The following is an 11,833-nucleotide window of genomic DNA, read 5'->3' as shown; positions in this document are numbered from 1 at the left end:
TGAGTCGTCATGTTCTGTTATTTTAACATCAGAAAACCACCTTCTAAATATTAAATTAATAATATACTTGTATTTCTGTCCTTATATAAAATCCATTAGCCTTTTATGGAACACCACCATCTCTATCGCTCCACATGTCTGAATACATGCCAGACACTGAGCAAAGCTTTCTCTCACTTGTGACAGCCTGAGATTGCTGCCAGCAGATGATACCACTTCCAGAAAGTTATCTGTTCTTCAATAAAGGACCACAGGCTTCTGTCATGCAGCTTTCCCCAACCACCTCACAGCTACCACAGCCCTGGCAATACAAAAGCATTCACCAAGAGCAAACTTGAATTTTTTTTTTTTTCTGTCTGTTTGAAGGGCTGTACCACCTTCAAACCAAAAGCATTCTGCCAACATGCCAGGTAAGCTTTTATAATAGCACCTGAAATACTTTATCTACCAAACCGACTCTGAAGAGTTCATTATCTCTTGTGGCTGAGTTGCTGCAGCAACTGGCCAGAGCACACAACTTAGGACACCAGGTGAGCCTGGTCAGTTTCTACATCCACGCTATAGCACTGCTTGCTTTTTTTACTACTTCTTATGGGTGAAATGTCAATAAATTTTCTGTATCTCCTTTGAACTTGCTGATTTTGTCTACTACCTTTGGCATTACATCTCAGAAGGTCAGTGTCTGCAGCATTGTCGTGGGGTGACAGCCTTTATCCCAATATCATGTGTTGTGTCTGGCAGCTGTGCCTTTTCTCCCCCCGCCCCCTGGCCGTCTTGCTGTGGCGGGGCAGGGAAGAGAGGAGGGAGTGTGTGTGATCAGGCACTTTTGCTTTTGGCTTTTGCTGCTTGGCTTGGCTAGCCGCTTGCTTGCTTGCTTGCTTTCTGCTTTTTGCGCTGTTTTTTTTCTTCTCCTTTTCTTTTGTTCTCTCTTTCTTACCCTCCCCTAAAGATACTGGACTGGCTCCGGACCTGACCTGAGAGCTCCAAGACACCCGGAGCCTGCGACAGAAGCTCAGCGCCCTTCACAACACAGTCTGGTCTCTTTTCTTTTCTTTTGTTGGGGAGTGTTCTTTTGTTACTTGTAAATAAATAGGTTTTGTTTTCCACTTTGCTCCTCTGAGAAATTCCTTCCCAAACCCGGTGTTGGGGGAGGGGTGGTTGGAGGTTTGTTTTGTTTTGGGGGGCTCCCTTTTGGAGATTCCCCCTAATTTGTCCTAAACCAGGACAAGCATAAAGTATCATTTCTACCTGTGTGAAATATTACCTTAATATAAATTGGTCAATCTGTTTCAAATGAGTATTTGTAAAATTTGGTGAATACTAGCTCTGCATCCACTCGACTCACAGCTTTCAAGATGTTGTAAACCATGGTCCATTTTCCCCTTGGTATTCTCCACAATGAGTGGTCCCACAATTTTCAGTCTCTCCTTGCAAAGCAGCGTCTCCATTCCCTTGAAATTTAGCTGCCCTTCTTTCAAGTCTACTATGGATTCCCTCCAAATGTAGAAACCAAAACTGCCCAGTTCTGAAAACATGGGTCCACTGGTCTTACACAGGAGCCAAGCAAAACCACCTGTTTTGTTTGCAAAAAAAAAAAAAAAAACCCATCCAATTTGATACAACTCCAAACTCTGGCAGGATTTTAGAAGAACTGTGAAAGATCTGTGCCCTGAGCTCTTATTACAAGTTGCTGAAGCTACATGTTCAGTAACATGTATATTCCAATAATGATTTACAGCACAAATGCATAGATCTGTATTGGAGCTCATCTATCATTTTTCCCTGTAGGATGATCTGACAAAACTGAGCTTCTTTCCTTAGCACTAATGTTGGGAATAAAGTCAGGTGACACCATTGCTCATTCCATTTCCTCTTCTGGAGGATTCTGTGAATCACCAGGCAGAGCAGTTGGAGGTGGAAGACTGTCTCTATATGAGGGACCCCATTCTCAAGCAGCAGAAGTCCGTGAAGAGGAAGGACCAACACAATCCCCATCCACTTGTGCTGCTGGGAGACATGAGGTAGAGAATTTCTGCAGGAAGTCAAGCCCAGGAAGAAGGGAGAGGTGGAGAGAAAGTGTTTTATGATTTGTTCTTAATTCTCATTATTGCTGGTTTTATTGGCGGTAAATTCAAATAATCTCCCAAAACCACGTCTGTTTTGACTGCATGCGAGTAACTGCTGAGTGATCTTCCTGACTTATCTTGATGCAAGATAAGCCAAGATGTGTTGGGAATTTAGCTGCTAGAAAATGGAAAAGTACAAAACCATGGCTAATTCCAAGTCCTGCACCTGCACAGATAGCCGTGTCCTTGGGCCTAGCTGTGGTATAATAACAAACAGTGAAAAAGACATGAGAAAAGAGAGATGTAACCCCTAAGGAATGAGGATGAGTTAATGCTATAGTTTAACCAATAGATTGCTTGGCTTACAGAATATTCATAAGCTTATTATTTGCTGTATAAGTGTTTGATACTTTATTTAATAAACTGGACCAGAAGGACCTGAGGGACCGGACCGGACCTGAGGGGCCTGTGATAAACCAGCTGGTGTCCTAGTCCCCTTCTTTCGACAAAAATGCAAACCCATTGCATTTTTTCCCTTCTCCTGTTGAAGAGGGGCAAATAATAGAGCAGTTTTGGTGGCTAGCCAAGGTCAGCCCACCACAACCACTCCATGCATTAGCTAATCTCTTGCAATTGTACCCTTTCCAAAGGAAAATAAAAAAAAAATACAGTTTAAAGTCAGACAGTCCGTCACAGCATATGAGCAAATGCAAATGAAGAATTTTTAGTGCAAAATAATAATACAAAATTATATTTGGAAGCACTTTGTTTTAAACACAGCTAAACACAGCTGTAATCTGATAACATCTTTTTCTAATACATAGATTTAGGAATTTTACTATAAAGTACTACATTCCAATCACTGACTAGTTCAGCTGTCACATATCAAGTAATAAAATCCATCCTTTCCTTTCCATGTCTGTAGTTTTATTTTTATTCTGGCTCATAAAAATGTAAGCAATTGTCTAGAAAATATAAGAGTTAAGATATTACTTATTCAGCAACAAACTATGATCCAATTTCCTAGTTTGCATAAATATATATACACACAAATTCTACAACAAAGCTTTCCCATTTGTCCGGCGTTCTTGCGTTCTGAACATTCCATTCACAACATTTCAGTTTCATTTCACTTTCAATGTGAGCTACAAATATTAATAACTATTATTTCTTCCTTCTTTCTCCCTGAAGCATGGTTTTATTATCTAGTCATCTGTGCCATCCTAGTCAATCTCTGCACAATATATGTATTATATCTTGTTAATGATGCATCTCATTCTCTACATCTTATTTTCCCACCTTTTTCCAACAATCTGAGTCCTCTTCAGGTTTGTTTTCATTTTCTTAACATCTATTCCCAACTGCTCTAAAGAATACACAACACAAAAATTACAGTGCAAACACCAGAGGTATTTAGCAAGTCTAAATAAGCTTAGTTGTGAAGTATTCAGTTACTGAATAAGCAGCATAACAACTCACATAAACTTTCATATCTTACACAGATAGTTTCTCTGAGCATGCTTATCAGTGATAATAAGCTCCTAAGAATATTAGAGGCAATCCTATATGATCATTTCAAATTGCAATCAAATCATCCATGTTCAGATATGCTTATTAATCCAACAGAAGCGCATCTTTGTGGTTTAGTTTTATGCACAAAATCTTCATGTTTTAAAACATACACATTGAATCAGATTTAAAGCTCAGCCAAAGCAGGGCTGATTAAAGGAAATTTCAGGAACACAGCGTTCATACTCCTAAATGGAGTCTCTGTCTCCGTACCCGAGAGAGAGTTAATAATTACTTACAAAATCTCTTGTGTTACATGAAGCAGCATTATGGTCATACACACAGCATTTGCTCAGTTGGTTGGCTTGCCATGTATGACAGTCTTGGTGTTTTCAACTCATGTCAAATGGAATCCAGGCTTTCTACATTGTCATGATGTGACCCGCTGATCTAAAATAAATACAAAGTACATATCTAATCTGCAGTGTTTGCAAACAACATCACTGTATATTAGTGATAATATAATTCCACTAACACATTTGTTTTCATTCATATTTTATCCCATATTCCTTCTCTTCCATGTTTTTTATTATTATTTTATCATTAAGTAATTCAACTATGATCTTAGACCATACCATTTCAAGGAACTCACAGTTTTAACTGAAATTGACTCAGAGTAATGAGCAAATGTGGTATTGTAGCACATAAAGAAATAGAGATCTCTATAATTCTTGTAGTACTTTCAAATAAAAGTATTAGCTTTTTGTTAACATGGAACAGGATACATAGATTCAATTTCCAGTAACATTACTTACTTTCTTCCCTCAGCTTGTTTAATTCCTGTATTATATCACTATACACATAGGATAAAAGCTCCTCTTGGGATTTTGTTCCATCCAAATAATCTGAAGAAGAAAAAAGAAGTGTTCTTGAGTTCTATGCCAGCTATCTGTAATGGAAATTGGCAAAGTTTTCAGTATTCCTATAGATGCCATCAGAAAAGAAGAAAAAAAAATCAAGAACAGGACCTCCCATTTTCCTCTTCCCCAAACTTGTTTTACATGTAAAAAACCGCAACATAATGGAAAATAATTCTAGTTAATAATTCATTTACAATTTTTTGTGGTACAAACTCTCCAAAAGCGTAATGGTAGTTATGTGAGGACAGTAGAGCAATGGAATAATTTGTCAAAAAGGTCTCTGTGCAGTAGATAATTTCAGGTTCCTCAGTTTCAGCCTTTGAGCAAGTTCTGGAAGAGCACTGCATTTCTTATTCTTACTGCACGGCAAGAAGCAGTGTGCTAATGATGAAGAGGCCACCCAACTTCCCTCCCCTTCCCTCTGGCCCCACTCCAGAAGCAGCTAGTCCAAGAACTGTGTAAGTGTGAACATCACACAAACGTGTGGCACTGCCCCAACAGCTGGCCTAGCTTTGACACCTCTCATGCAAAACTGGTGACTGTAGTGTGGACAGTCAGCACCTAGAAAGTATCTTCAGTTTATTACAAGACTTCACCAGGATTTCAGTTTTGTTCTGAAGAACTCTGCCAGTGCATCAGCTATCATCTCAGAAGCTTCCTATTTAGACATAAGTGTGTTATCTTGACAAGTTATCTTGTTAAGTGGACTTAATTAGTGATCAGAACATTTCCATTGTTTAACTTCCTAATTTTCATTATTAAATACAAAACCAAAATCCCTATAGGCTTGAAATATAAACTAACAGAAACATCAAAACCTACTAAATGCCACAAAAACACTTGAAGAAAATTTTGTCCCATTTAAAAAAAATCCCACAATTCAAAAACTGCACAAGTGCCATACTTAAGCATTTCGTAAGTTTAAAATAAAGGATACCATACCAACTTGCATACTTGCATTCTCTTCCAATTCATTTTTATATTTCAAATACATAGGCCACACGTGTCCATCGAAGTACCCTGGTGTATCTGCTGGCTGGTAGACTCTGGTGCTACACAAAAATACATATGCGTTCCCATATAAGTTTTAAATTTTCCCCTAGTGTCAGCTGGTTCAATAACAGCTTTCATCCAAAATAAAAAAGAAAGGCTGGCTGTAGTTCTATTGGAGCCAAGGAGGCTCCTTTGTTTTAATTCAGTCTGTGACACGGACTTCTGCTGTCTTTTGCTATCTTACCCATTTCTGCCAATCAAACCACATTTAAGATAAGATAAAAGATAAGGTAAAAGTTTGGTGGTTTTAATTTTGTAAAAGGTATTGCAGGTAAATTAAACTGTATGGACACTACTACCAAAATACGCTACTTTATGTCTATTTACTAGATATATAGATTTCTCAAGCTTTAAATGACTAGTTGTTTATCTAGACTCTTCCATTCTGGACACCAATGTCTTAGGTGAGTCTAGTGAGAAACCAAAAAGAAAGCGGTATCACCCACAGCCAGTTGAATAGAAGATTTCTTCACTCAGCCAGCAAATTATGACTTTGTGCGCATATATTATTCCAAGCATACAGTATTGCTCCAAACTGAGAGGCAAGTCAGACACTGGCTCAATAATCTAGATTAGATCCACAGTAAAATTAATGGATCATCTAAACAAAACTGTACACTTAACCCAGACATGAACATCATTACTCTAAGAATAATCATCAATTAACTGTATTTAACCAAGAATGAGAGTGCTTAGTATTTTTTTTTAACCATTTCTCATTTTAAACATAATTTTACTCAACTGTGCAATCAGGAATGAAATCATTTATCAGGACAACAAATTCTCTTTTTAGTGTTTGCAAAGCACTTAATACTTTAATAACCATGTGCTCTAAAATGAAAATCAAAGCAAACAAACCTCAAACTAACAAAAAGAGGATAGATGTTCTTAATAGCTTACATTTTGCAAGCACTGAAGAAAAGCTAGCATAAAAGGACCACTCTAGTTCAGGGGGTGCGGTGACTCTTTTTAAACAAGAAGTCAATAATCTTACCTCCTTCTCCTTTTACACTCTTCATAAGGCAGAGTCAAAAAATATCTTCTATTCCACAGCTCATTAAGGGGCCTAAGATAATAACATATTTAGTTCCCTCTTCAATTTTAGGGTTGTTTTTTATTTACCAGGTTACATATTACTGCTTACTCATAATTGTAAAGGAGAAAGCCTTCAACAATCAAAATATGAACATTTTTCAGATTGTCACACATATTCTCTGGCTCTTCTGCCACAACACCTGGGCTTGCTGGGCGTTTCATCCAATTGCGAATACTTGTCACCATTTCATCCATATAGAGAGCATCAAGTACTAGATGAAAACAAAGTTAAACATCCCTTAAAAACAAAGAATAAAAAAATAAAAAAGAACCCTAAAGTATCCCTACATTAATCAGTAAGAATCAAATAATTTACATACAAATTTAAACAAAGGGGAACAGGATTATCCCAAAGATTATATCCGTAGTTTTGTGTTTGCTATTGATGTTTTACTGAAACCAAAGCTTGCACCGGGATTGGGGTGTTTTAATTGGGTGTAGTCTCTCTGGACTTCATGGCATCTACTATTGTCTGAACAGAATTCACTGCTTTTCACTTCATGACAGAAACTTCAGGGACTGCTCTCCACTTACACAAAACCTATAAAAATTTACTAATCCTGAGACCTCCACCATTTTGTCAGTAGTCAGAGGGGGGAGTAGACGCTCAGCATGTTTTGCTTTAGGTTTTTATAAGGTTTATCAGGTGGGCATAGAGAGAGTTAAAGGACCATGGTATACAATGCACAATGTAACATCTTTTTTTTCTGTAGACACGCAAGAATATATTGAGGAAGTATTCAAAGGTAGAAATAAGTTAGCTTTTGGATACCAACAGCAAACACATTTTTAAAGAGCTTTTAAGAGCAGCATTAAACCTGGATATTTGAATAACAATGTCCATTTTATCTCTCCAGTTTCACATTCCATTTACACGAAGTCTACAAGTTAAACCAAAGATTGCATAGCTGGTAATGACCACTCTTCAGGTACAACTGAAGGGTCTGACCAATTTTCTCAGTGATACATTTTGTGATCACAAAGTATCAACAGAGATTAGCTATTAACCAAGCAATTGTTTACAAGTGGATATGACCTGACACAAAACACTGCCCTAAAGTGGATCTGGATTTAGGCATCACTAAGAATAAATTGAGCCAGCATTAATCATGAACTTAAAAATATATGTTCTTTATCTTAGATCTCACATCAAATAAAGGTGTCAGGATAAACCCAAGTTTTGACTGACTTGGAAAACCCAATATGATATCCCATGAGCTCACCAACAAAAGCAGAAAAAGGAGAGCCATTACCAAGTGATGAGATTATGCCAGTACTGCAAGCAAAGACTTCCAAATGAACAGTACCATTTGCTACTAAACCAGACACAAGTGGAATAAAGAGAGGAGAAGATTCAAAAGAGCAAAGGCAGGACCAAGCCCTAGCATGAGCTATTTACTTGTTAAGCAAGTTTGCTTAAATATGTCAGTGAGATGAAGGAAATTAAAAGAAGGATTGCTCAGAAACAACCACTTGTTTACTGCCTTGCTTAGAAGGGAAGAGAGCGAGGGGATGGGGTGGAAGAAGTGTTGAAGCTCAGCACAACAACTTCAGTACAATGTTCAAAAGCAGTGCATCAGAGTTACTGACCATCATATAGCTTAAATCCACGTTCATCTGTTTCTACTTCAGACTCTGGCTGAAGGAGGAAAAAAATTTCATTTTTTCAAGGTTGCTTTTATGACCATGCTGAGAGATACATACTCTGTTTATAAACGTAAGGGTTTATGCTTTTGTATCCAATTAGTTAAATTTATCTGCAACATTAAACTGATGTAAACAACTGTTAAAATACACTACAAAAACTTTATTTAATCTAGACCAACAAACACTCCAAATCATATTAGTTAAATTCATTAGAGATATACTTGAGAAAACTGTGTCAAAACATTAGCTGTTTTTCTGTTTTGACTTAGAAGACAAAGAACTACTTATTGTTGTATGTGTGTAGGCTTAAGATAGTATGATTAAACTCATTAGCAAAAGGATCTTGAAAAATTCATCCATGCCTTATTTTAAAAGAATGGCAAAGAAGAAAGGAAATTTCTATTGGCTGAGTATATCCAATAGTTTGGCCACTTAAATTTCAGTTACCCCAGTGCTCATTTTATGATTCTTATTAAATTAACATTACTTTAAGCAGCACCAATTTTAAAAGTTCACCAACAGGAGAACTGAAAAAGTAATTGAGACCTACTCAAGCCTCCTTTTACCTATCAGGTTTTTCCAATAAAACTGTTACCTTAAAGAAGTCATCTTGAGAGATTATATCACAGTTGGGAAGCATATTCTTAAGTTTTTCTGCTAGCGTTGTTTTCCCTCCATTTGTTACACTGTTAAAAACATTGCAAAAAGTTCACCAAGGCAAAAAGTAATCTTTTAAACATATGTACAAGCTCACACATACATTTCTGTATAGTTATATGCAAATAAACAATACAACTTCCCCCAAATTTTAGTCACATTAAATACTCTCTACCTCTAGAAATTTTCTGGTATGTTCCATCAGTTTTCAATAATCGGTACAGCAAATCAAGCAGTGCCAAGAAAGATGCTACAGATACCTGCACCTAAGGTCTCCAACTGACACAGAACAATTTTTTAAGAGTTACATGCTATAAAACAACAATTATATGTTGCATTTGTAATCCAGTTTGAAAAAAATGTATTCAGAAATAGAAATTATATCACATCATTCTGAGAAGAAGACTAGTGTTAAGCTGTAGAGGAAATTTAATTTTGTATAACTTACCCTCCAAGGCCAATAACCAATACTTTCATAGTTTGTTTTCTCCTCAGTTCTTCCTTTTTCCTGTCAAAAACAACAGCCAGTGAAAAATCTTAATTTGGTAACAAGAAGGCAACTATGGTATTAAGAAATAACAATTATACCGTTAATTTATTTTCTTTCTGTTGTCCATCATTTTTCTTTTTGCAGAGGTACAGTCAGAATCTCAGCTGCTTGTTCTAAAGCTAACCAAAAACCTGCAGTATATATGCCCCATCTTAAATTCCAAGGTACTTTATTTTTGACAGTATTTTAATAATTTGAAAGGAAGTCTGGGAGACTCGATTCTAACAATGTTGGTATCATACAAGATCCTAAAGAAAAGCACAATCACTAGCTCAAGCCCTAACAATATAAAAAAGATTAGGTAAGCAGAAGTTGTGGTGGCAAAACAAAGAAAATCATTAAGAAAGAAACAAGTGGCATGCTGAGGAGAAAGGCGTTTTAAAGTTTCATGAAGACTTGTAACAAAGAGTATGTTCAAAAACTCTTTTACGAACCTGGTATCACTGTGTGATTCACCACTCCCTTTCTGAGGGTATTAACAGCACAGACCACACAAATCCTCTTCCTCTGCCCCACCACAGATTAATGTGGAAGCATTAAAACTACTGCAAGGGCAGTTTAAGCCCTCGTAGCTGACTTAGCCTAGGTAGCACTTGATTTTCCCCTGAAAAGATCGAAGAGTAAACTCTAAAGGTTAATTTGTCCACCATATCCCTGCTGCCACCATACCCCACCAACTCTGAGGCACTGACTGCCTGAACACCTTCAGTACAGTCAGAGCTGCCAGGAGACACAATTATTGCCTTGCCCCAGCTCTTTCCCCTGAACTTTCTTCTGGAATGGGTGTTTGTAGGGACATAATGAACTATCCAGGAAAAATTTTGCAGCTGAAAAACACTTCTGCAAAAGACAGGAGAAACAATGTTTGTTTTCAGTTTAACACATCAATTTATAACTATTTCCAAACACCCCTTTTTTCACCTGCTCTATCCTCCTAGGTCAAGCTTAGGAAGGTAAGACCTATGACACCTAAGACCTGAAAGGACTGAGCAGGTAAAACCCTCCCTACCTCCAACAAACAAGTATCTATACTGTATTAGGAAAAAGACTGGTACAGGGGATCAGTATGAAAACAAAACCACGTTGTTTCTGTGAAAGTAAGCTTTAGACACATGTGGAGCCTGAAATAATATAATCGTCTTGCATTTGGTGCAACGACTGGAAGTTCCACTGTTTCACATGTCTGTGATATGATCTTCGCATGCTTTTCCATGAATGGCTACGTTAAACAACCAAAAAAGCCATATTGACTAGCCCAAGCCATCATCTGTATGACAGTCATTGCTTTGCAATGGTGCTGCTTATCTACAGTAGTTGGCATTTGTGAGTTTTTAAAGTTAGTACACATTGGATTTCTAGGAATATTAAAATTTTCAAATTCAGTGATGCATTGAATGCTCATAGTACTGACTAACAATGCAAAGACGGAAGACAGATAATTTTATTTAAGAAGTGATGGTACTCAGTCTACTTTAAAAATAAGATTAAAAAGCTCTAAATTTCTAAAAGTCATCAGTAAGGTGTGTGTTGCAGATTACCCTTTGTCCCACAAAGGGTGTTACGCAACAAACCGGACAAACACGCTCACCTTTGGACTTCAATTTATGTCATTATGCACATGCAAATTAATCCCAGTCTGCGGCAAAAAATACCATGATAAAAAAACACACCAACTCTTCTGCCGTCCTGAGTAGTGTGTAAAACAAATTTCAAAAGCAGATTTGTCACAAATACTGCAACACAGAAATCCTACGCTACTCTAGCTTGGTTCAATTTGTCTCTTTAAATAGAGCACAAACCCCATGGCATCGCTGCAGTCACTCCATTTTTAAGGGCATACCGCGGCAATGCTCCCACGCAGGGAGCCACCCCCGGGCGCACCGGACCCGCACCGGGAACGTCTCTCACAGCTGCGGGCCCACACCGCGGGGCTGGCGGAGCTTCCCGGCCGCGCCTCCACCAGTTGCAGTTCCAACACCTCAGCGCCTCCGCAGTTCGCACTTTACTTCAACCACGCCGCGAGGGTGTTAGCAGCACATCCTTCCGCCAGCAGGGCTCCGCGCAGGCGGACCGCCCGCCTCCTGCGTCCCGTCACGGAGCTGTGCGAGGCGCGCCCGCCTCCCAGCCGGGGCGGTCCGAGGCGCCCACGACGCCCCAGCCGGCCCGCCGGGAGCAGCCCCCTCGCAGCCGCCAGGACCGCCCGGCCCCGGCAGCGCCGCCTGGGCGGCTCCTGCGGCCCGGGCCGAGCGCGGGCGGGGAAGCGGCTGGGCCAGGTCCGCGGCGCGCGCGCTGATTGGCCGCGTGCCGCCCGGGGCTGGCGGGGGTGGGCGGGGCCG

At 39.0% G+C, this 11,833-nt stretch overlaps 1 protein-coding gene across 4 annotated transcripts; it reads right to left on the bottom strand.

The window, feature by feature from the left end:
* Positions 1 to 2,462: 2,462 nt before the first annotated feature.
* NMRK1 (nicotinamide riboside kinase 1) lies at positions 2,463 to 11,753 on the bottom strand. Of its 4 annotated transcripts, XM_064735669.1 has the most exons (10): positions 11,338 to 11,753; positions 9,932 to 10,101; positions 9,396 to 9,455; positions 8,886 to 8,976; positions 8,234 to 8,282; positions 6,693 to 6,855; positions 6,543 to 6,614; positions 5,438 to 5,547; positions 4,391 to 4,480; positions 2,463 to 4,025 (listed from the first exon to the last, which is right to left on the bottom strand). In XM_064735669.1, exons 3-10 carry the CDS (start codon positions 9,422 to 9,424, stop codon positions 4,006 to 4,008), a joined length of 624 nt encoding a protein of 207 aa, XP_064591739.1. In that variant the 5' UTR covers positions 9,425 to 9,455; positions 9,932 to 10,101; positions 11,338 to 11,753; the 3' UTR covers positions 2,463 to 4,005. The 4 variants fall into 4 exon arrangements, with proteins under 4 accessions (XP_064591739.1, XP_064591736.1, XP_064591740.1 ...); XM_064735666.1 differs by lacking the exon at positions 9,932 to 10,101 and having other exon boundaries at positions 11,297 to 11,753; XM_064735670.1 differs by lacking the exon at positions 9,932 to 10,101 and having other exon boundaries at positions 11,390 to 11,753.
* Positions 11,754 to 11,833: the final 80 nt, after the last annotated feature.

Source organism: Zonotrichia leucophrys, chromosome Z, assembly GCF_028769735.1.
Source record: "Zonotrichia leucophrys gambelii isolate GWCS_2022_RI chromosome Z, RI_Zleu_2.0, whole genome shotgun sequence".
Lineage (NCBI taxonomy): Eukaryota > Metazoa > Chordata > Aves > Passeriformes > Passerellidae > Zonotrichia > Zonotrichia leucophrys.
This window is presented reverse-complemented; position numbering and strand designations above follow the sequence as displayed.

Excerpts from the sequence above, each read along its gene's own strand:
- NMRK1 (XM_064735666.1), bottom strand. Across the intron at positions 8,977-9,395 it reads TTGGTTATTGGCCTTGGAGG|TGTAACAAATGGAGGGAAAA; the intron begins GTAAGTTATACA and ends TGTTTTTAACAG. Across the intron at positions 4,026-4,390 it reads AAACAAGCTGAGGGAAGAAA|ATCAGCGGGTCACATCATGA; the intron begins GTAAGTAATGTT and ends TATTTATTTTAG.